Genomic DNA, 24,530 nt, shown 5'->3' with positions numbered 1-24,530 from the left:
GGAAGCAGCTATGTAACTGTGGGAAGGTCAGCCAAACACTGAGCTCTGCATACATCATCTATAAAATGGGAACAATCATACTAAGCATCTCACAAGGCTGTGGTACAGACGAAGGTGGTCTGTAAATACTTGTTTCCTTTCTTTCTTCATCCTCATAGATCCCCGTCATCCCAAATTGACCTTATCTAAGTGGTTTTTACAAAGTATGATTTCTTCCCTTTGCCACTGGCACAGTGTAGGGGGAACATTTGTCTCTGCTCATATTCCTTTAGAATTCCTGCTTTCCCCACTTTGGAGCAGAGGCTGGGGAATCTAGCATTTCTACGCAATTCAGAAAAAGAACTGGTTTTCAGAAAGTTAAGAGCAAAAGTCAGCACTCTTGAGTCTGATCCCCAAGATCAGACTAAATTAAACTGGCTTTAGTTTACTAGTCTTGATGTTCTCCTCTGGATGGGGTGAACCCTGAAATTGTAGCCACTACAATTAGCTTGGGATCCTGTATTAACTCTGCATGAGGACACCGTCGCTCTTGACTAAATGCCACTTGGACCACTAGCTGTGTCTTGAAACTGACCAAGGCTTGGAAGGCATGCCTTCCAGTTCTGGATACGTTACTCATCAGCCATGGGACTTTGGAGAAGTCTGAGCCTCAGTTTCACAAGCTGAGAAATGGAGACAGTGATGACGCGTAACTCATCTACTTTATGTGGTTTACGTGCAGCACCGTTTTGATAACTGTAAGACACTCAATTCAGCTTGGCATATTTTTCTCCTTAAGGGCACAACCATGTCTTCCTTCTTCTTCTTTTTTTTTTTTTTTTTTTTTTACTATTATTAGTTTTAACCTGCCTCTGTGTACACAAGCAGCAGTTTAGATGGCGTGCCCTCATTTCCATCTGCTTTGAGGTTCTGAAATTCTCCTTTTCGGATGGGTGGCCCCATGTCTTTGCCAGGGAGCACCTTCATCCTGGACCACCCCAGGGAAGCATCCGGACTCCATGTCCTATAGCACCTGACACTGTGAGGGGTCAACAGCAGAGGTACCAGGGTCAAGCTGGTACGGACGTCCCCTTCCCCTTAGTTGGCTCAACTTACTGAATCCGTTAACGTCCTGTGAGCTAGAGAAGCCTTCGTCGTTGCGGCCGGTGCTGAGCTTGGTGGCGGGTTTGTCGGCCGAGGCCACGGGCCCCATCTCCCTCTGCGCTCCACTCTGTGTCTCCTTCTGCTTCTTGGCCAGCTTCCTTTGGGACATGTGCAAGGGGAATAAAATCACAGTCAGATGGTGACAGTTGCATCCAAGCACCGGAAGATCAGACTGTTCTTTTTCCCCATCCATCATCCTCAACCCCCAAACCTGGTCCATTTTCCAGAAACAGAGTCAAGACAGGTCTTCCAAGGTCAAGGTGGAATAAACCTAAGTCTTCCTGAAACTGCTAAAGGCCTCCATTTGCTCAGAAATATGACATTTATCCTGCCTCATCCTCAGCAATGGGTGTGTTCTTTACTTGAGCTTAAAATGGGAAATAATGAGATTTGCACAACACTTTCCTTACTCTCCCTTGAAAGGGAAGAAGAGGCAGGGGGACCTTTCTGTTCCCATGGCTCTGAATGAGATTCACAATGGAGTCTGGCCTTTCTCAGGGATTGCGCTCATGAAATAGCCCACCAAACAAAGGTAGATGGAAGTAGGGGCTGGTGTGGGCAGGGGGTAAGGGTGAAGGTGAGTTAGTCTTATATCTCAAAAGGATAAAGGTTAAAGCAGAACTTGATGCACAGTTATTCCCATAGTGACCCTCAGAACCAGATGGGCATTTGGAATGATGATGATGACGACGACGATGATGACGACGACAAGGTATAGCAGTGATGCTCAAACTCGTGTAAATTAGAATCACTCTGAGAGCTGAAAAAGCATACAGATCCTAGATTCATACAAGTAGGACAGGCACTAGACCTCTGGCCACCAAGTTCCCCAGGTGATTCTGACACCAACCACTGGAGGTTGAAACCATCAGCTTTGGCATCAGACAGACCTGGGTCCATATCCTACCTCCATAGCCTGTGGCTGCATGATACACGGCAAGCTCCTTAACCTCAGTAAGTTCTGAACTTAACAGGCCAACCTCATAGGGATTAAGTGAGGATTAAGTGAGATAATGTGTTCGGAGCACAGTGCCTGGCACACAGTGAATGTTTAACACGTGGCAGCTGCTACTCTTGTTTTTGTGTCATCAACTTGTCCAACTGCAATCCGCTGCTGGAATCCTCTCTCCAACAGTCCCGCTGTGGAATCCCATCCCCCCTGGATTATAGCAAGTGATGGAGACTTTGGCAGCTCACTGGGAGGCTGAGGGTTGAAAAGTTCTTTGTATGGATTTGAAATCTACTCCCTTTAAATGTCAACTACTGGGTCTCAGATTTATTGCCAGAGATATAAAAATATGACTAACCCCACTTGCATATGACAGTTTTCCAAATATTTCTAAATAAACAACCTGGTCCCTCTGAGTTTACCCAACATTTATGTATCTAAATATAGTAATTTTGTTCCTATCATGTGCAAGGCTATGGGTTGCACATTAAATATCTGGAGGGTATATTCTCCCAGGTCCCTTGCTCCATTTTTTCACAGGACTTGGCTTCCAATCCAATCTTGGTCTCTCCTATTTCAACACGGAAAGGACATGTTTCCGTGATGTCCCAGAGAGGTCAAATTCAGCACCACCTAGGAAATATCCAAAGGTGAGCCCATCTGATAATGAAACAGGCAGTTTCAAGAGGTAATGATCCTCCTGTCAGAGGAGGGTAAACCTAGACTCAGAAGTATTCTAGAGGCTTTCATCTAGGATCACTTCTAGTTTGATGGTATTTTCCTTCACATGGAGTTAATCTAGCTGTAGACCGCACAGAAGAATGGCAGGTGGCACACTCAAGTGAGGAGAGAAAATGTATAAAAGGACTACTGACCAAGTGAGAAGGGTGTAAGGGGAACCCGAGGTATAATACAGTGATAGGAGAGCTGTTCATCACCTGTGGGTCCAGGGGGACAAGCAGAGGAGGCAGCAACCAGAACCCAAAAGGCGTTGTGAAGAGTAGAACACCTGTATAGAAGCAGTGAACTTCTCCCAAGGGATCCAGCCAGTCCTGGATGGCCCCCACAGGGAGGGAACCAGAGGCACAGACTCCCTGACTACATCCTCCCTCCCCCACCTGACCTCCTAGAGTGGCTCACATTAGCTGAACCCAACTGGAAGCCAAAGGCATGGCATCCATTTAGATCTTGCTCTGTAAGCAGATAGCAGAGTAGAGAAGCGTGGAGAATGAATCTGGATCCAGGAAGAGAAGAGCTTTTGTCTGTTTGAAGACAAATGCAGCCTAAAATGCAATTCCTCTTCTTTTTTGTTTTTCTTTTTTTTTTTTAATTTACCTGGGGAAAGAAGGGCGCTCAGGAATAGAAGTGCATCTTTTGGTTAAAATGCTGTGGCCACAGGCATGCTGCTCCACTAGTGAAACTATTCCAGGCAGACAGAAAAACAACAAGAAATGAAGCATTCGGTCACTTGGGCCTTTTCTCACCATTGGCAGGCAATCGGCCAGCAGGCAGGGGGAACGCAAATGAAAGAAAAACGAGTAATTCTGCTACTGATGACATTTCAACGTTTTATTCTTCATTTATTATCAAAAAGGAGTGTGTTTCAAAATGTATGGGTGGAGCTTCCCTGGTGGTGCAGTGGTTAAGAAACTGCCTGCCAATGCAGGGGACACAGGTTCGCGTCCTGGTCCGCGTGGATCCCACGTGCCACGGAACAACTAAGCCCGCGCGCCACAACTACTGGGCCTGCGCTCTAGAGCCCGTGCTCCGCAACAAGAGAAGCCACCGCAATGAGAAGCCCGCACACCACAACGAAGAGCAGCCCCTGCTCGCCACAACTAGAGAAAGCCCGTGCACAGCAACGAAGACCCAACACAGCCAAAAATAAATAAATAAATTTATTTTAAAAAAATGTATATGTGACCTTCTTAATCATAAATTTGAAAAGATATACAGCAGACCCTCTGCCTCCATCTGAGTTCTGCTCACACCGCCCCAGCAGGAAATAAAGGGAAATCCGATAAGAAAATTAACTTTCAAACTATAAATGAGCATGTACTGGAGGCTTTGATATTTCCTTAGGGCAGAACTCCCAACCAATCTCATTCTATTCAGGGTAAGATAATACGGAAAGAGTTGTCTTAGGCACAAATCACTGGTTTCCAAAGGAATAAAAAAAAAAAAGGTCTTGCTGCATCTATGAAAAACGGCATTTTACAGAAATGTTTGGGTAGCTCTGAACCCCTGGATAAAAAAAAAATTTTAATGGAGCCTCTCTAAAACATAGATATTTAAAAACTGGACAACGGAGTGGTAAAAAGCTCAGGTTTTTACATCCTTACTTTTTCACCCATGGTTGACACTATGTTTTCATAGTGATGATGATGCTATATAAAATTTTAAAGTATGTAGACAGGTGTTTCAGCTACGAAATGGAAATGGAAGGGATGTAGAAGGAAATAAAACACAAAACCATACTTTTGGGATCTTAATTCAAAATTTAATCACTAAAAACCCTCTTAGTAATTTAGGAAAAATCGTATTTATTCCTATAGTCATAGAGTTTAGTTGATCCCCTTCCCTCTTTTTCCTGAAGAGAGGGGGACGTCCCAAACTTGGGAGTGGGGCATACAAGACCTATGGCTCCAGGCTTCAACTCAGCCTTATTTTCCACACGTGTCTCCTTTTAGGAAACACCAACTACCTCATCTTCCTGTTCTAACCATTCCTCAGTACTCCCTACTCCTCAGTGTGCCCCCATTCTTCTCCCCGGGCCACCTCCTCTTCATCCTTCGAGGCTCAGTGGCATTCAAATGTCACATCTTGGGCTTCCCTGGTGGCGCAGTGGTTGAGAGTCCGCCTGCCAATGCAGGGGACGCGGGTTCGTGCCCCGGTCCAGGAAGATCCCACATGCCGCGGAGCAGCTGGGCCCGTGAGCCATGGCCGCTGAGTCTGCGCATCCGGAGCCTGTGCTCCGCAACGGGAGAGGCCACAGCAGTGAGAGGCCCGCGTACCGCAAAAAATAAATAAATTAATTAAAAATGTCACATCTTCTCTGAGGTTTCCTCTTGCTCCCTAAATAGATGTGTGGTTTTCTCTTCCGGGCTGACTCTCCCATTGAACACAAATTTACTTAGCACCTACACGTGCCAGTCTCTGCTGGATGTAAGAAGTTCATAGCGTCAAACACTGGACATGATCTTGACCTTCATAGAACACAGACACTGGCAAATCGCTGGTTTGAACCCTGTCAGGAGATCAAGGAGGGCCTCGTTGCCATGTCAGCTAAGCACTTGACTAATCCAATTGCGGTGATTCAACCCTCCTACCCAGGAAGGCAAGAACCTCTTGGGTGAACCTCTTTTGACTTCCTGTACCTACTCCAATTTCTTGCTGAGTGTCTGGCACACAGCCAGAGCTCAATAAATTTGTTGTGCAAATTTATGTTTAAAAGTCTACAATCTGAAGTGTAGAAAAGACTGTCATTCTACTCTGAGTACAAATTATAACCACTTAAAAAAAAGATATATGCAAGGAAAGAGGAAGAAAAAGCTGCATGAAACTAGTTTGTGGCCTGAAATACTTCTAGTTAATGAATTATTTTTGTCTAACAACTTAGCATTTCCTTCCTGGGGTGTTTGAAGAATTGATGGAATGTTCACAGAAGTCAGAGACTTTTTTTTCCCTCAGAGTCCACAGAATAGCCATAGCTATAGAATGTTTTTTTAAAAAACCTCATATAAGGTAGTCACATGATATATGGGATGGTCGCATAACTCATGCTGTCCTCAGATCCCTCAAGACTCAAGCACTTGTGACTTCCCAAACTTGGAATTTTTTCCTGCAGTTGTCCTGAGATTCCTGCCAACTGGGTCACACAATTTCACCAGCAGGGGGTACCAAGAGCTGTTAAAAAGAGAGCATTGTACAAGCCTATCTATTCCTCTGCTGGGTCATCTCTAGAGCTGAAGAATGTTTTAAGACGTAGCAATCCGAAGTTCCCTGCTTCTGACAGGTTGGGACAATGTGATGTGGCTGGTGGTATTCTGCCTTCTAACACATCACTCGGAGGGTCCCCTGACTTTTGCTGGTGAGCTGAGCGAGGGTAGGTGGCCAGGGATGTGCCCACGATGGACCATGACTTCTGTGGTTCATCCTGAGCACCACTCTTGATAAGGGAGGGTGGCAGGTGGAATGGCTCCACGGAGAGGACTGTAAGGGCTGTGAAAGGTTCTGGAATCATGCTACGAGAGGAGAAGGAAGAGTGTCTGAAACAGGGATGTTTCTCATGGAGAGGGAACATTCTGGAATGCTCTCTTCACACACGTGACATCTGGCTCTGTGTGGTCCCAGGGGTCAGAATTAGAACCACCACATTGGCTTGACACAAGGAAGAAACTTCTAGCCAAGTGGAACTGCTTGGGTCTCTTGTGGAAGTGCCTAGTGCCGAACTGCCCTTCCCACGTTTTCTTCTTTGGCAACCTTCTCTTCACCTTTAAGGGGCCAACTCAAAGGCCCCCTACTCTTAGAAGTCTTTGTCTCCTCCCTAAAGTTAGTAGTTTATTTCTCTTTGCACATTAATTGGTTGGAAAAATATTTAATGAGCACCTACTTTGTTGGTGGTTAGACAGAAGTGGCTGTTAGACAGCAGGAGACCATGATGTGAAAAGCCAGACATGACCCCTGCTCTGTTTAGGCTTTTGGAAGTAATGGGCCCTCCATTATTGGAGGAGTTCACGGAGAGACTCAGAAACTACCTAGGAAAGAGGTGGTAGGGATTCCAGCATCTGGACCCTGCAAAACCCTTGAATATGTGGGTGGAGAACAGGAGACCCGGACAATTGAGGGAGAGTGTTGGTTCCATAGGGCTCTTCCCTGGATGTGAAGAGCCATATGCCCACTTTCCAGGGGAGACACTGACCAGGCACTCTTTCCTTTCTCCATAGGGTTTTCACTGACCCATCCTCCACTGGCATCTCTGGACAGACTTTCCTGGGAAAACACGAAGGGTGGAACCCTGGAGCCAGAGAGATATCTCAGTCCACAGGAGGTAGACAAAGAAAACACAGCTGAAACTCTACTCCTATTAAGCCGGCACTGTGCTCTTTGAAGCCCGGACAGACACTTCTATGCTGACGTGATTGAATCTCTAATTAAATTTATACATCAGAAACTGGAAGGGAACTGCACCATTCTCTTATTTTGTAAAAGAAACTGAGGCCAGACAGAGGAGGAGCTTAGACAAGTCATGCAGCATTTCAGTGGAAGCCACAGGACCCTAACCTTGCTTTCTGCCTGCCAGCTCAGGATACCTGTTTCCAACTTTCCTCTACCTCTCCTTCTGGGATAAAACCAGAAGTGCAAGTTCAGTCCATGGTAACAATTCTAGCCCCTTATGAATGCAGCAAAACCTCATTAATCCAAACTCTACTAACTCAGAATAACTGTAGTTGAGGCAGAGGCTGGGCTACCGCACAGCAGAGTTGATAGTGTAAACAAGGATACGGAAAAGTGCAGGATTAAAAGGAGAACACACCACTTTCTCTTCCTTCAGGAGGCAGGATGGCACAGCAGTTAACATCAACTTTGGTGCCAGACAGCCTGGCATCAAAACCGGGCTCTATCTCAGACTAGCTGTGTGAGTTCTTGCAAGTTACACATGCCTTTGCATGTCAGTTTCCTCCTGTCTATAGAATTGCAGGTACCAGCAGTGCTTCCAGGGAAAGGAAAGTGTTTGTGAAGATTAAATGGTGTGTAGTTACCAAAGCATTTTCCCCAGTGCGTGGTACACAGTAAGCACTCAGTAAATGCTCTCTGGTTATCTTTTTTTTTTTTTTGCGGTACGCGGGCCTCTCACTGCCGTGGCCTCTCCCGTTGCAGAGCACAGGCTCTGGATGCGCAGGCTCAGCGGTCATGGTTCACGGGCCCAGCCGCTCTGTGGCATGTGAGATCTTCCCGAACCGGGGCACGAACCCGTGTCCCCTGCATCTGCAGGCGGACTCTCAACCACTGCGCCACCAGGGAAGCCCTCTCTGGTTATCTTTTAAATATAGGAAACAGCCATGTTGATTTAAACAGCTTCATTATTTATTAAACATGAATCCTCTAAAATAGATACCCTGAAGAATGGCTTTTCTCTAAAAACGTTCTTTGATGTATTCTACAGCCGTGCTTCTCAACCTTGGCTGCACAAATCATTTGGGGAGCTTTAAAAATTACTGATGAAGGCTTCCCTGGTGGCGCAGTGGTTGAGAATCTGCCTGCCGTTGCAGGGGACACGGGTTCGTGCCCCGGTCAGGGAAGATCCCACATGCCGCGGAGCGGCTGGTCCCGTGAGCCACGGCCGCTGAGGCTGCGCATCCGGAGCCTGTGCTCCGCAACGGGAGAGGCCACAACAGTGAGAGTCCCGCGTACCGCCAAAAAAAAAAAAAAAAAAAATTACTGATGAGATTCTAATTTAATTGGTCTAGGGTGCAGCCTGGGCATTTGGGTTTTTAGAAGCGCTCCAGGTGGTCGTAATGTGCCACCAAGCTTAAGCACCACCGATGTAGAACACTGATTTCTCCAAGTAGTCTCTGGACCAGCAGTATCGGCTTCACCTGGGAACATACTAGAAATGCAGTTTCTCCAGCCCCACCCCTGACCCACGAATCAGAAACTCCAGATGCGTAATAAGCACTCCAGGCAATCCTAATGCATGCTGAAGGGTGATAGCCCCCTTGCGGAGAACCCACTCTTCAGCTGATCTGAATTATTGAAGAGTCCCTATCACGGTGGAGGACCAGCACCAGGAGGTAGGACAGCTGGGTGCCAACCCCAGGTCTCCAAATACCTCACCGAGTTACCAGGGACACACCGTTTCCACTTTCTGGTATTGACTTCAATATAGGGGGGAGCTGGCATCTGAGAACCACAGCAAGAACTGATGCTTTTTTTTTTTTTGTGGTACACGGGCCTCTCACCGTTGTGGCCTCTCCCGTTGCGGAGCACAGGCTCCGGACGCGCAGGCCCAGCGGCCATGGCTCACGGGCCCAGCCGCTCTGCGGCATGTGGGATCTTCCTGGACTGGGGCATGAACCCGTGTCCCCTGCATCAGCAGGCAGACTCTCAACCACTGCACCACCAGGGAAGCCCAGAACTGATGCTTTTTAAATGACTGTTACCGGTTGAACTGTGTTCCCCTAAAAGATATACTGAAGTCCTAACCTCTGGTACCTGTGAATGTGACCTTATTTGGAAATAGGGTCTTTTTTTTTTTAAATAATCTCAAAACTTTTATTGCCTCTTTACAGAATTAGATATTTTACTTTAGAAATATTTTACTAATATGACAGGAAAAAAGTCATTACCATTCGTCTTGTTCACTCATATCCATTCTCAGCAACCTCAAGTTAAAAAGGAGATACAATTTTAGAAAAATACAAAAAATTATGAAGTGTTTCCTTAATAAGATAGCAGTTTCTAAAACTTCTCCCAAAATCCTACTAAAATATTTATAATATGGAGAAAAAAGGGAAAACCCACAACTGTTCTCAAGTTTTCTAGAAGCAAAATTGGTGGCCAATGCAGGCTTGGAAAGAGGGTCTTTACAGATGCAATCCAGTTAAGGTGGCCCTAATCCAGTAGGACTGGTGGTCTTACAAGGAGAGGGGAATTTGGACAGAGACGCACGGGGAGAGGGCTGTGTAAGGACAGAGGAGGAGAATGGAGTGAGGCAGCTGCAAGCCAGGGAATGCTGAGGATTTTACAGCCATCACCAGCAACTACGGAGAGGCAAGAAGGATTCTACTCAGAGCCTCAAAGGGAGCCTGACCCCCACTGACACCTTGATTTCAGACTTCCAGCCTCCAGGACTGTGACAGAATACATTTAGTTGTTTTAAACCATCACCTTGTTATGGCAGTCCTACGAAATGAATACATTGACCATGAAACAATAAATCCTAAATTTACTGTATTTATTTAATAAACATGCATATAGCACTTAATCCTTTCCAGGCACTATTTAAGGCTATCACAAACACAGTGTATTAACTTCTTGAATTCTCTTAATAACTCTAGGAGATTGATAGTATTACTAACCCCATTTTGTAGACAAAAGAATGAGGCAGAGTTGAAGTAACTCACTGAAAGCCACACATGCTTTAAGAGATAGAGCTGGGGGCTTCCCTCGTGGTGCAGTGGTTGAGAATCCACCTGCCAATGCAGGGGACACGGGTTCAAGCCCTGGTCCGGGAAGATCCCACATGCCGCAGAGCAACTAAGCCCGTGCGCCACAACTACTGAGCCTGCACTCTAGAGCCTGCGAGCCACAACTACTGTAGCCGGCATGCCTAGAGCCTGTGCTCCACAACAAGAGAAGCCACTGCAATGAGAAGCCTGCGCACTGCAACGAAGAGTAGCCCCCTGCTCGCTGCAACTAGAGAAAGCCCGCATGCAGCAACGAAGACCCAGCACAGCCAAAAATAAATAAATTAATTAATTAAAAAAAAAAGAGAGAGCTGGGATTCAAACTCAGGCAGTCAGGCCTCTGAATGTTCTTTAAGATTCCCTGTTACGTCACGCTAAGTCAAGGACCCACACATGTACACCCTTGTCCCAAAGCTTTCTCAGCTGGCTCCTTGCCTCTCCAGGCAAACACACAGTGACACGTATAAGCACATACATGCAGCCAGAAAGCTGACATCTGTATCCATTCACATCCTTTACGCATTACACATCCTGTCTGCTCATTACCTCTGTTGGGTACCAATCCTGGAAGATAACTGGTGGGTCCTTCCTCTCCTACCCCTATCACCCTACCTTGGGGCTTCTCTATGCTTCCACCAGAATGGCAAAGTTACAGAAGCAGTAGTACCACATCTTATCACAATTCAAAAGGTCAAGGGACCTTGGCCACCACCTCTTGACACCTCCATCTCTCTGCTGTCTTGCTCTCCATGTCTGTGCCTCTACCTGCCTCTGCTTCTCTCGCGGCCTGTGGCTGCCTTTCTGTCTTCCTTGCCTGGGTGGGCTCTCTTTCCACTAAGGACAGAGTCAGACCCAGTCTGACGATCCTCTGGAGCAGGGCAGGGGAATCTGCATAGCAGAGGACCTAAGACAGAGGCAAGGCCCTCCTGCTGCTGGGTACATGGCCACACTACCCCTTAGATCCTCAAGAAGAGCCTAGTGGGAACTGCATCAGCTCTGGAACAAGACTGCCTGAGTCCAAATCCCGGCTCCACAGTTTACTGGCTATGTAGCCTTGGACAATTACTTAGCCTCTTTTGTAACTCAGTTTCCTCATCTGTTAAATAGGCATAATTATTGTGAATTCTCACAACAACCATTTGCAGTAGATGCTGACTTATAAATATTAAAGTACTTACAATAGGATCTGTCAGCTCCCAAACGAGCTCCATATAAGTGTTTGTTAAATACTAGGCAATGGGAAGGAAATAAATGCTTCAAAGGAACATGAGGACAGAATCTATGGCACAGCCAGTGGGAACTTCCCTGAATGCTTTCAGACCACTGGGCTCTGAAACCCTGGGCTAGACAAAATGCCCTCTGCTCTTAGCGTTGCGGAAATATCACGGACCTTGGCCCCAGGCTAACCTGGTTCTAACCAGCTGTGTGATCATGACTGTGGCTCTGTCTCTACGAGACTCATGCGTAGAAAAGTATTTGATAAGCCCTATTTCACAGAGTTACTAGGATGATTAGAAATAATGTGTTAATTCCCTAGCATGGTCTTTGGCCTATAACAGACACTCAGCAAATGCTATTTCTTTTTCTCCCCCTTCTTCATACTGGCCATCTGCATTCCTTCTTCCTTGCTTTTTTTCTTTTTTTCTTTTTTTGCGGTACGCGGGCCTCTCACTGTTGTGGCCTCTCCCGTTGCGGAGCACAGGCTCCAGACGTGCAGGCTCAGCGGCCATGGCTCACGGGCCCAGCCGCTCCGAGGCATGTGGGATCTTCCTGTACCGGGGCACGAACCCACGTCCCCTGCATCGGCAGGCGGACTCTCAACCACTGTGCCACCAGGGAACCCCCATGCTTTATTTTAATTTTAACTTGGTGTCTGATCTGCTCCCTGAGATGAGCACTCCAGGGAACCAAGGTAACTAATGAATACTTTTTCTTTCTCTGCCCCTTTTGATCCATCCATACCTTGTGCTTATTCGACCATAAACCAAGCCAGATACTCGGACAGATACTTTTCTCCCAGTCACTCTTTGACCCTCAGTTTCAGGCCATTACAAGTTACAGAATCTTGGATTCTCTGGGCTGGAAAGTCATTCTCCCACTCCAGCTGGGAGACCCCTTGCAACACCCCCAGCAGGTGGATGTCCCCCTCTCCATCCCCGTGACTGTCCAACTCCAGAGACAAGGGCTCATCACCTCTTCAGGCAGCCCCTTCTAGGTCCCTATATGAGGATTAGTCTCTGAGCTGAGGCTGAGCTGAACTCTGCCTCTTATTTCTTATGCCCTCTTGGACACCGGTCGATGGTCTGCCTGCTTTTCACATCTAGCCTGTGCATGGATGAACTGATGGCTATCACCTTCCAAACTTTATCCCAAGCAACCTCTTCCAAGCAGTCTCTCCTGATCACCGAGGCTCTGTGTTCCTTCCCCAACTCAGCCAACCTCCTTCTGCATTTCACACCCCTGTACTCGCACCTCTTCTCAGATCTCAACCCAGGGCTCCCAGGGGTGCTCTCTCTTTTACCCCCAGCCCACCCCAGACCTTTACTCCCCATCCAGAAATCACTCCTGCTTGCCAGATGGTCAGCCTCCATGGTTATCTCCCCTGCTAGACTGTAACCGCAGGGGCAAGGTGCATGCCAGCCTTGTTCACCTTGTGCAGATAGGGCCTTACACAGATAGGGCCTTGCACACATAGGGCCTTGCACACATAGGGCCTTGCACACATAAGGCCTTGCACAGATAGGGCCTCGCACACATAGGGCCTTGCACAGTTTTGGGCACAAGCATGTACTCAGTACACACTTGTTGAATTAATGTATTAACAGATAATCACAAATCCTTCAAGTTCCATCTCAAACACCACTTGTTCCAGGAGGCATTTTCTGACCTCTCCCTATAGGACATACCTCACTTCTGTTTTATATCCTAGTCGTTGGCCTGCTCACTCTCCTCGCCCCTCATTATAACAATTTGCATAATGCATATTAGTTCATATATTTCCTCTAGCACCTAGTTCAGCACTTGGCCCGGTCCGGTAAGATCCCACATGCTGCGGAGCGGCTGGGCCCGTGAGCCATGGCCTCTGAGCCTGCACGTCCAGAGCCTGTGCTCCTCAATGGGAGAGACCACAACAGTGAGAGGCCCGCGTACCGCAAAAAAAAAAAAAAATGTCTCCAGACACTGCCCAGTGTCCCAGGGGTGGGGGGTGGGCAGAACTGCCCTGTGCCTGATTGAGAACCACTGCTATATACATAGGACCGTAATAGTTTACCAGTTAGTAAATACTACCATGTATTAGGTACCTTCAAAGATTACCTTCTGTAATCCTCACAGCAACACTATAAAGTGGTGATTATTTCTTTTCTTTTATAAATTAGGAATCCGAGGCCCCAAGGGTTAAGCCTAAACTCGTGAAACGGGTAAAGGGACCAGGTGGGATTTGAGGCCCCCATTCCTCAGCCTGCAGAGCCCTGCGTGCTCCCACAGCCTGCTCTGTTTCTTCTCTTGGACAGCAAACGATCAGTTACAGCCTCATGACTGTCTAACTATGGGGGCCCGGTTCAGTAAATTATGGTGTGTCCCCTGGATGGAATATTATACAGCTATTAAAATGATGGACTGTCATTTAAAATGATTACTATATAACAACATAGAAAAGTGCTAACTGGATCACATTATGTTAAAAAAAAAACCCTGGAAATTAAAACTGTATCTACATTGTGATTATCACTAGGAGAAAGTATATCTAAGCTGATGTGTTAGATTGAAGGTATTAAGGATAATTTTCCTTTCTTCTTTGATATTCATTATTGTTATCAGAATGTCTTTACGATCATTATTTTTAAGTAGCAGCAGGGTAATGAAATTCAAGATGTCAGCTTTGTCACAGTTCCATCTTCCACCTGAATTAGTGGAATTCAGGCTATGCTAAATCCTGGAGTAAGGCAGGGGGTTGGCACACCCTTACCCTCCCAACCGCCCACAGCACTGTTGCATGTATGTTTCTGAACTACAACATCTCTCCTTGAACTGCACAGTCTCCTCCGAGCTCAGCCAGCTGCAAGCATAGAAGAAAATGGCTCTGAAGGTAGCGGTGTGGAACCCTCGGGGAGCCAGGGCTGTTAGGAACACACAGTTTTCGAATAGCAGACGTGTCCGTCCGTCAGACGGTACTGAGCAGTGCGCTGGTCTCATGCATTATGCATCGAGAGTGGCCTGGAACACTGGCCTGGCCACGTGGGAGAAGTCTTGCATAAGGAACGTCTGATGAATTGATTTGAATGTCAAAATGTCATCAAGGATAAATGAATGGATGTGTTACTCTGGCTGTAAGAGGCAGTGCCGGCAAGACATCAGCCAGCCAGTGGGCTGCCCAAGACAGACGGCGTTTGCGATGGAGATTCATGGTCTTTACGCAATGTGAGGTGCTGTGCGGGGAGAAGGTTAGACAGAAATGCTCCAGCACTTAAGCACTGTAAAATCACAAGCATGAGATGAATTAATTAGTGAACACTAGGAAGGCGCCTGGTCTGTCTGTCCTCCTGGGGAAAGCCAGGATGGATGGCACTGGGCTGGAGATGATGGGTCTCAACACCAGCCTAAAGAAAGCAACTGAATTTACTGTGCAGTCATGAATCGCAGCTGATGGAAAGGTATGTCTGGTCTGCGTTTGTTTTTTTCACGGGTACCGTTTCTGTCTCCTGCCCCAAGCTCTTTGTGTCTGTGCGTCAAGTGTCTTAGGTGACTCTGGGGAGACCCAGAATGGCTACCACTTGCTTCTAATGCCACCATGGGCGAAGGTGGGGGTGATGACGGTTATCGTAATCCCTCAACCCAGGGGAAAACTCTCGCGAAGCCGGACTTCCCCTGTGGCATCCTATACAGGGGGTGCTCCATCCTCCGGTGACGGGAGGCTCACTATGTCACATTCAACCTGTTCTACTGTTGGACAGGCATCGTTAGAAAGTTCTTCTTCATGCTTCTCCAGCATCTTCCTCCTTGTAAACTTAACAACTAAAACAACGAGAATAGCTAATGCTCCCTGAGCATTTGCCAGGTGCCAGGCACTGTGTGCCCTGGCACAGTCAGGCTACCGCCTTATCTTGTAGCATCCTCATATTGCAGTGTAGGAAACAGGAGACCAGAGAAGGGGAGAAACATGCTCAGGACTACATAGCTAGTATATGGCAGAGCCAGACCCAAACCCAGGTCTGCTTAAAACTAAGTCTTAACATCTTAACGATCACACAAATGTAAGTCCCATAACCTCCTCTTAACAGAATCTGGCTTTTAGAGCAATACAGAACATGAGAAGGCAAGAACTAATACTTTGAACATGTGTTGGGTACTTTGCTAAGTATCTGGCCTGGGTTAGCCTACTCCATCTTTCATGCAACAGCCTTGTGTTTGTGAAGTAAGTTACTATTTCTCCACCCGAGACCTCTCTTTTCTTGTCTTTTTTAGTTTGTTTCTATGTCCATTTATTTTTTATATACAAAAGCTAGTCGCATTCCTATATACTAACAACAAGCAATTTGAATATGAAATAAAAAGAACACTACCATTTATGATAGCACACACACAGAAGAAACATTCAGGTATAAATCCACCAAAATATGCATGGGACCTGCATGCCAAAAACTACAAGAGGGTGATGAAAGAAACCAAAGCAGACCCACACAAATGAAGAAACATACCATGTTCCTGGGCCAGATGGCTCAATATTGTTAAGATGACAGATCTCACCAAACTGATTTACAGATTCAATGCAAGCCCAATCAAAACCCAGTAGGATTTCTTGCAGACATCCACAAGCTGATTCTAAAATACTATTGCACATTTATTTTTAAAGAAAGAAGGGGGAAAAAAAGCCTTCAAACCTTCACTGTTCAGAAAATGAAACCCGACACCTGTTGTCATATTAAATATCATAATCGTTGGGTACATTTTTAAATAAAATTATTTCTCTATGCCTGGCATAGCTGAATTTGAATAAAATCCTCTCCATGGCACAACCCTATTTATAAGACATTTTAAACAAAAACGTGTTAAGAGACAAAAGGTTGCTCTGTAAAATTAAAAGTGAGACTCAAGAGGCCTATTTAAAAAAAAAAGTCACAAAAACAGCCCTAACCCCGTCCTCTCTTTAATCTTGGTCCTTATTTCTCCAGTGCAGAATATAAAAGTCATACAATTGTAAAAAGATGAACGATCCTGTTCCTGTTTGACTCTTGTCCCTTTTACACAGTGAGTGTATTAAAAGGAATGAAGTGGTTGGTACAGGTTTCCCCCCCGCCCCCCGCCCACTCCCATTACAATTTGGAGCAATGGTTATACACCTTCAGGTAGGGACCGACTCTGGATCTTATTCATCTTTTATCTCACCAGGTCTGAGAGGGTGTAATTCTTATCAGATTTGCTGCCTTATAAAGTAACCTTCAGAATTCTCGTCACAGCCACCTCCCAACCCGTGATGAGAACACAGCACCCGTAATTGGCAACTCTCTGTTCCATGGATTTCTTTCTTTAGGTAGCCTGTGCCCTGGTCAGTTTGGTGAGCCTTCATGTCCTTACACTTAAAATGACATTTCCTCACTGGAGTGACGCAAACATTTCATGAGATATCTACATGAAAGTACTTTGTAAACGGCAGAAACATGAGTGGACATAATAGAAAACAAAATGCAATAATAACTACAATGTTCCGAGCATCTACAATGTACCAGACACAGAACCAGATGTTGTACATGCATTGTATTCTCTTATGTAATCCTGGTAAATCCCCACAGCAACCCTCCAAATTTGGTATTATTGTCCCGCTTTTATAAGAGGCAGAAACAGAGGCTCAGAGAAGTTAGGTTAGAAAGTAGTAGGGTCCAGGATTCCAATCCAAGTGCAGTCCATGCTCTTCCACTACAGTGCTGGCCTAGGTTTTAAGTAGTATTTTCCTCACCATTCAGAGCTAATGCAAAGTGCTGTTTAAAACCCTTAAGGAGTGGGAGATGAGATTACAGAAGTATGATTTATTGAGCAAACTGCCCCCAGCCTAGATGGCTGGAAGACACCTGCAGAACAATCTAGAGGATGTATACACTTTGAATCAGCCATGGATCTCCTGGAAAATCCTTAGATCCCACATTTTCATGGTAGTTTTGCTGTGTAAAGCAAAGATAAGACAAAAGAATGTACGAAATCCCGCATCATATCTGAGGTTAGATTTTTCACCAGAAGTTTTCTCTCTCATCAGTAGATGTCCAAGTAATAAATGACAGCGAAGCAAGAGAAAAGTAAAATAAAGTATAGGCAGTCTTAGCTTTTCTCCATTTCTAGAAAAGTGCAGTGTCATTAAGCTGTTTTCCAAAACAAAACAAGCCTTCTTTAATCCTGAGGTTTCAACTTGGTTTATAACCTTAATAAAACCATATTTTCACTCTTTACAAAAATTAAATCCTCCCATCTACTCAGTGCTCTGTGGTGACCTAAATGAGAAGGAAATCCAAAAAAGAGGGGATATATGTATACATATAGCTGATTCACTTTGCTGTACAGTATGAACTAACACAATATTGTAAAGCAACTATACTCCAATAAAAAAAAATTAAACCCTCCCAGTAAAAACAGGGTATTGGCCACACTAACCTTTCAATTTTTCCCCTTAAAAAACATGGGTGGCTGTAATATGCCCAATAATTCCCACTTAGAATGTTCTGCATAGTGGTTCAAAGGCACTGCAAGGAAAAACTGTTCCAGAAATGAACTTACTTACAAAACAGAAATAGACTCACAGACATAGAAAACAAACTTATAGTTACCAAAGGGGAGGGGATGGTATAAATTAGGAGTTTGGGACCAAAATATATACACTACTATATATGAAATAAGTAACCAACTAGGACCTACTGTAGAGCACATGGAACTCTACTCAATATCTTGTAATAAGCTACCATGGAAGAGAATGTAAAAAAAGAATATATATATTTATGCATATGTATAACTGAATCACTTTTCTATACACCTGAAACTAACAGAACATTGTAAATCAACTATATTTCAATAAAAATTTAAACAAAAAAACTGCCCCAGAAAGCAGCTCATCCAATGTTCTTTGATTCTGATAAAAAGATTTCATAAGAAGTATTGAGCTTCTTGAGGTTTCATTCATGAAGAGAAGGCTAATGAACAAATATTTCTCAGGAGACTGACTGTGGCTGAGGGGTCTCTACTCCACCATACACCAGTATGAGGAGTAATTGCTATGAGAAATTAAACGCTGCTTTTAAGTGTGCCTGGGGCATTTTCGCCATTTATTAAATGGCTTCTACACACTTATGAACAGCATAAGGACTGTCTACCTCGATATCTATAGGGAGGAAGCGGTACCATCAAACAGCGTGTTATCTTCTACAGACTGCCCTCCACACTCAGGTGCCAACATTTTAACCAGAGGTGCGTCTATCTGATGATCCCGTGGGGTCAAACTCTCATCTGAGGTTCTGGGTTAGGTGGCCAGACCAAGCCCTCATGCTAATCTTCCAAATGCCTATCTTCCAAATGCCTATCTTCCAGGACCCTGGATTCTCAAACTCTCCCACACGAGTGGTTCTCGACAATAGTTTCATATTAGAATAATCTGGGGAACTTTAAAATGTCTAGGTACCACTTGAGACCAGTGAAATCAGTTCTCTAATCTTTCTTTAAAGGTTCTGGCCTGTGCTCCCCTCCCTCTTCGACTGCTCTCCTTAAACATACTCCAGTTCCTCTGAGCTCTGCTCCCAGGAAGGAGGCAACATTCCCGAAAAGACTGTCCAGAGTAGAGTAGCCTCTTCCCCATCTGGAGAACCACGTCTCTTTTTAAGGCAGGTTTTGGCAGCCACATCATAAAGGGCAAGCCTGTCCCCCAGCCCCTATATATTTAGAAATATCGTGACAGCCCTTCCAGTTTCAACTTCAGCCTTTTCTCTTCTCACTGGCCTATAACATCTTCTTGTGTTAAAGTGACATTGTCTACCCGTGTGGTTTTTTTGCCAGAATCATTAGCTGACTCTGATCCCTCACTGAAATCAGCAGGGATGGAAACCAGGAGGAGGGGTGTCCTACCCAATTGCTCAGAGGAGAATTTTTGTAAGTTTAAGAACCACCATCTACAACTGCCCTACTTCATTCTATTTGGCAAATTCTTCATTAACTTACGTTTGGAAGTTAAAAAACTCTATCTTCCCCCACCCCCGACACACCCAACCACTGCTAGGTTCTAGCTTAGCTCTACCATTTGATAGATGACAATCTAACGAAATGCAAGTGAAATGAAAACAAAATGCCATGTACCTTATATTTTTTAATTTCTTAAGATAATTCCATGAATTGAGCACTATCATTCCCATTTTACAGATGGGAAACTGAGGCCTGGAGTGCTCAGGACTCACAGCTGCTAAGCAGTGGAACTGGGATTCAAACCTTCCCCTTCCTACTCCAGTCCTTTCTTCCTCTTTTTGTTTTTACTTTCCAAGTTTTTCCTAGCATGTCACCTATCTAGTTATAAAATGCATGTGTGTGTGTGAGTGTGTGTGCGTGTGTATTTCAAGAGAATGAGGCCAAGGAGAAAAGTGGGTGAATGTGTTATTTCTTCAGTAAAACATCTTGCCTCTGCCCTATACCAGGCATCCTTTTTGGCCCTTTAGCCCATGGTATCTTTCCTCCAAGCTGAATCAGTGACTTCCTTTTCTTTATCACGTCTTCACTGCTCCTCTTTCATGGATTTACAACATTATTTTATAACTGTTTGTTAACATGTCCAAGACACCTTTTAAGCTCCTTGAGAGAAAGGTATTTCTTTTTAAATACTTAACACCTAGCTCAGTGCTCAGCACGAAGGAATTGCTCAATAGGTGCTCGTGAATGAAAGAATATGTCATTTAAACATCACGGCTGTTCTGAAATGCAGGCATTATTACCCCCGTTTTACAGATGAGAAACTGAGGTTGAGATGGAGTTCAGTAACTTAACTGAAACTGTGGAGCCCGAGTGCCCAGGGCTCTTTCCTACACGGCACAGAAACCTGTCTGCTATCTTGCTAAGTACCTCCAAGTCCAACCAGACAACTAGGTAATAAGTGGGAAAGCACTTTGGAAGAGATAAAGCTGTATATACAAACAAGATGTAATCATTATCATCATCATCAACATTGCAAAGTTATAACTAAAGCACTTCCTCCCATTAAAAGCACTCTGCCAAAACACTTAGGCATTTTCCACTTTGTGCATCTCAGCATCCCATCTTTGCTACAGCCCTAGCTGCAAGAGTCATTCTCAGTTTGCTGAAGGCAAGTGCTTTCAGAACTAAATCCGTTCCTGCCCTGGTGACGCATTTTTAAGGGGGCACTGTGGCTGGGCACTTCTGACCTTAGTTCTCTCCTCTGGCTGGTTCAGCAACAGGTTCTTACTACACTCTTCTGGGATACACCGTGAGCTCCCCCAAGCAGGAGCTATGTATTTAGATGCTCACAGCCCTCCTGCCCAGCAAAGGCACAGGTGAGAAGCAAATGCCTATGAATGAATGACTGCCTAAGGAAGGACTTTTTAGAGTTTACTTATCATCAGTGGTTAACAAAGTGGTGACCCAGTTAGTTTGTATACAAAGTGTCCGTAGGCAATGAAGTATGCATGTTCAAGGGCAGGCGGGGGGCATATACATACTCAGAGTAACTTGTCTCCAGTGACCAAATTGAATGGGGGTGTCACAGGTTGGGTTCCTGGAAGTTCGACTCTGAGACAGAGATTGACATGTAGGGGATATGTTAGGAGGAGCTTCTGGAGACAACATCTGTGGAAGGGAAGAGGAGGGAAGGGCAGGAAAGGGAAGGGAGGGGAGGTTAGAGGAGAGAAGGGAAGAGGAGGGAAGGGGAGAGCAGGGGAAGAGAGGGGAGGGGAAAGGGAGGGAAAGGGAGGGAAAGGAGGAAAAGTGGGCAGAAGGGGAAGCTGAATGGAGATGTAGCTGCAGTGATGGTTTAAGCCAGCCCCATGGGAAGCTCTGACACTGGACTGATTTTTACACCCCTGTAAAAGTCAGCTGTTGACCAGCTATTGGATGACCTTGGGTGAGGCAGCTCTGAAGATCAGGAAGTCCCAAAGGAGGCTGTTATCCAAGAGTTGTCTGCCAGCAGCAGTTCTAGCAACTGGGGTGGGGGCGGGTAAGTCCATTCTTGAAGGGGGATCTGAGTAGCACATCACAACACTGTCCATAGAAACTTCTCTTTCCAACCCTATTTCACTAGGTCATGCCTCTCCGTCAGCAGAGAATTCCCCCACTCTTTTAACTTCTTTATAAAGCTCAGATGTATTTACAGAATATAAGCATTTAGAATCACACACCTTTCAGGACTTCCCTGGTGGCACAGTGGTTGAGAATCTGCCTGCCAATGCAGGGGACACAGGTTCCATCCCTGGTCTGGGAAGATCCCACATGTGGGATCTGTGGAGCAACTAAGCCCGTGCGCCACAACTACTAAGCCTGCGCTCTAGAACCCACACGCCGCAACTACTGAGCCCACACACCGCAACTACTGAGCCCACACACCGCAACTACTGAAGCCCACATGCCTAGAGCCCATGCTCCGCAACAAGAGAAGCCACTGCAATGAGAACCCGCACACGGCAACGAAGAGTAGCTCCACTTGCTGCAACTAGAGAAAGCCCGTGCATGGCGACAAAGACCCAATGCAGCCAAAAAAAAAAAGATGGTTCTGAAGAACCTAGGGGCAGGACAGGAATAAAGACACAGATGTAGAGAATGGACTTGAGGACATGGGGAGGGAGGGTAAGCTGGGACGAAGTGAGAGAGTGGCATGGACATATATACACTACCAAATGTAAAATAGATAGCTAGTGGGAAGCAGCTGCATAGCACAGGGAGATCAGCTCAGTGCTTTGTGTCCACCTAGAGGGCTGGGATAGGGAGGGTGGGAGAGAGATGCAAGAGGGAGGGGATATGGTGATATATGTATACGTATAGCTGATTCACTTTGTTATACAGCAGAAACTAACACATCATTGTAAAGCAATTATACTCCAGTAAAGACGTTAAAAAAATTAAAAACAATAAAGATACTAGTGCAGCCATTATGGAAAACAGTATGGAGGTTCCTCAAAAAACTAAAAATAGAATTACCACATGATCCAGCAATCCCACTCCTGGGCACATACCTAGACAAACTATGATTTGAAAAGATACATGCACCCCTATGTTCACAGCAGCACTATTCACAATAGCCAAGACATGGAAACAACCTAAATGTCCATCGACAGATGAATGAATAAAGAAGATGTGGTACATATAAACAATAGAATATTAGTCATCAAAAAGAATGAAATAATGCCGTTTGCAGCAACATGGATGGACCTAGAGATTATCATACTAAGTGAAGTAAGTCAGACAAAGACAAATACCACATGATATCGCTTGTATGTGGAATCTAAAATACAATACAAATCAACATATCTACAAAACAAAAACAGACTCACAGACATAGAGAACAGCCTTGTGGCTGCCAAGGGGGAGAGGGGCTGGGGAGCGATAGAATGGGAGTTTGGGATTCACAGAGGCAAACTATTAATATAGGATGGATAAACAACAAGGTCCTACTGTATAGCACAGGAAACTATATTCAGTATCCTGTGACAAACTACAATGGAAAAGAATATGTATATATATATATATATGTACAACTGAGACATCTGCTATACAGAATAAATCAACACAACATTGTAAATCAACTATACTTCAATAAAATTAAAAACAAATAAAGATACTAGAATTTTCCAGGCATGGAAGGTGGGTAGGCATTCCAGGAAAAGGGCACTGCAGGTACAAAGGTGGGACACTGAGAAAGGGACAGTTATATCAGGCTGATGTGAGGATCAGCAGAGGAGCTGTTCTCGAAGTCAGCATCCAAAATATTAAACTGAGTTGTGTGTAAAATTCAGATCCCCAGGCCACACTTTCAAAGGAACTGAGCCGATCTGGGGGTGGGGCCCAGGAATCAGAATTCTCACAAGGTCTTCCCTTTGGCTGAAGAGTAGCAGGAGGACAGCCGTCTTTGACTTGCCTTTATGGTAATGCGTTCTATTTTCACCTGTCAACATATTTGCTGTCAGCTTTTGGTAATTGATACTTATCATCTTTAAACGGCTTCCTTCTATTCCTATTTTTCTTCATTTTTATTTGAAGTGACTGACAAATTACATAAAATGCTTTTCGAGTCGCTCTTGATATCATCATTTCAAATTCCTCTTTAAATGTATTGAGGCAATGATATTTGATTTCCAACAGCCTCTGGCGTGAAAAGGTGTATGCATTTCAGAAAAGAAGGCAGTTTTACTTTGGGTGAAAACCTACTAAGTGCTAGGCATTTTCCAAACGTTGCCTCATTGAATCCTTGCAAGGTCTCTGTGAGGAATGCATTTTTAATCTCCACTTTACAAATTAGGAAACTGAGACTGAGAAAAAGTGAAGTGGCTTGCTCAGGTCACAGATGCAGAACAGGAGCAAAGGTTGCCTTAAAGCCACAGAAGCAAGGAAGATACAGGGCCTGGAGTTATCTAAAAATTGTTACTTTTTTTTTTTTTTTTTAAGAACAGATCATCTGTTGACTTTAGCTGTTATGTCTTTTAATTTCATCTTGTTCTTTCATTCATTCCACACACATTTACTGGGGGTTCACTGTGTGTGCTAGGGCATCATGGGGAACACTGCAATGAAAAAGAAACATCCTTAAGACACATTTGCTCCTGCCCATGATAACAAAGTGACTGCGGTGAGAATTGGAGAAAGGGACATTCCTGCAGGTGGAAAGAATCAGAGAAGTCTTTCAGTGGGAGCTAATGTTTGACACGGACCTTGAAGAAGAGGTGTAGGATTTAAATATGCTGGAATGGAGAGAAATAGGATGGACGTGAAAAGCCCAAGTGTTCTGGAGTGTTTGCACACAGGGACCAGCCCAGGAGGAACCCGCCTCTGTGACACTCACACAGGTGAAGTGAAATAGTTAAGTACTCTCTCTCTGCCAGAATGGTTGGTAAACATCTTAGTGCCTTTTCAAGAACTACTACACTAAAATGTCTCTGTTCAAAACAATTACTGTGCCCATCACCTGCCTTGAGGTAAATTAACCTATGAACATACACCAACTCTTAATATCCTTTCAAAAAGCAGACACTGAAGTTGTTGGGTGCTGCTTTACTACAGAAAGGTAAAAA

General features: G+C 45.0%; 1 protein-coding gene across 12 annotated transcripts in view; it reads right to left on the bottom strand.

Moving 5' to 3' along the window:
* PTPRT (protein tyrosine phosphatase receptor type T) overlaps window positions 1-24,530 on the bottom strand; it is a 1,087,126-nt gene that overhangs the window by 122,914 nt on the left and 939,682 nt on the right. For all 12 annotated transcript variants that reach the window (XM_049698694.1, XM_049698695.1, XM_012534093.3 and 9 more), the window contains one exon: window positions 1,096-1,241. In XM_049698694.1, coding sequence (XP_049554651.1) covers window positions 1,096-1,241 — 146 coding nt within the window. The remainder of the gene's footprint in view (window positions 1-1,095; window positions 1,242-24,530) is intronic.

The sequence above is a fragment of the Orcinus orca genome, chromosome 16 (genome assembly GCF_937001465.1).
Source record: "Orcinus orca chromosome 16, mOrcOrc1.1, whole genome shotgun sequence".
Taxonomy (NCBI): Eukaryota; Metazoa; Chordata; class Mammalia; order Artiodactyla; family Delphinidae; genus Orcinus; species Orcinus orca.
Note: the sequence above shows the minus strand (reverse complement) of the source record. Positions and strands in the feature narration are given on the sequence as shown.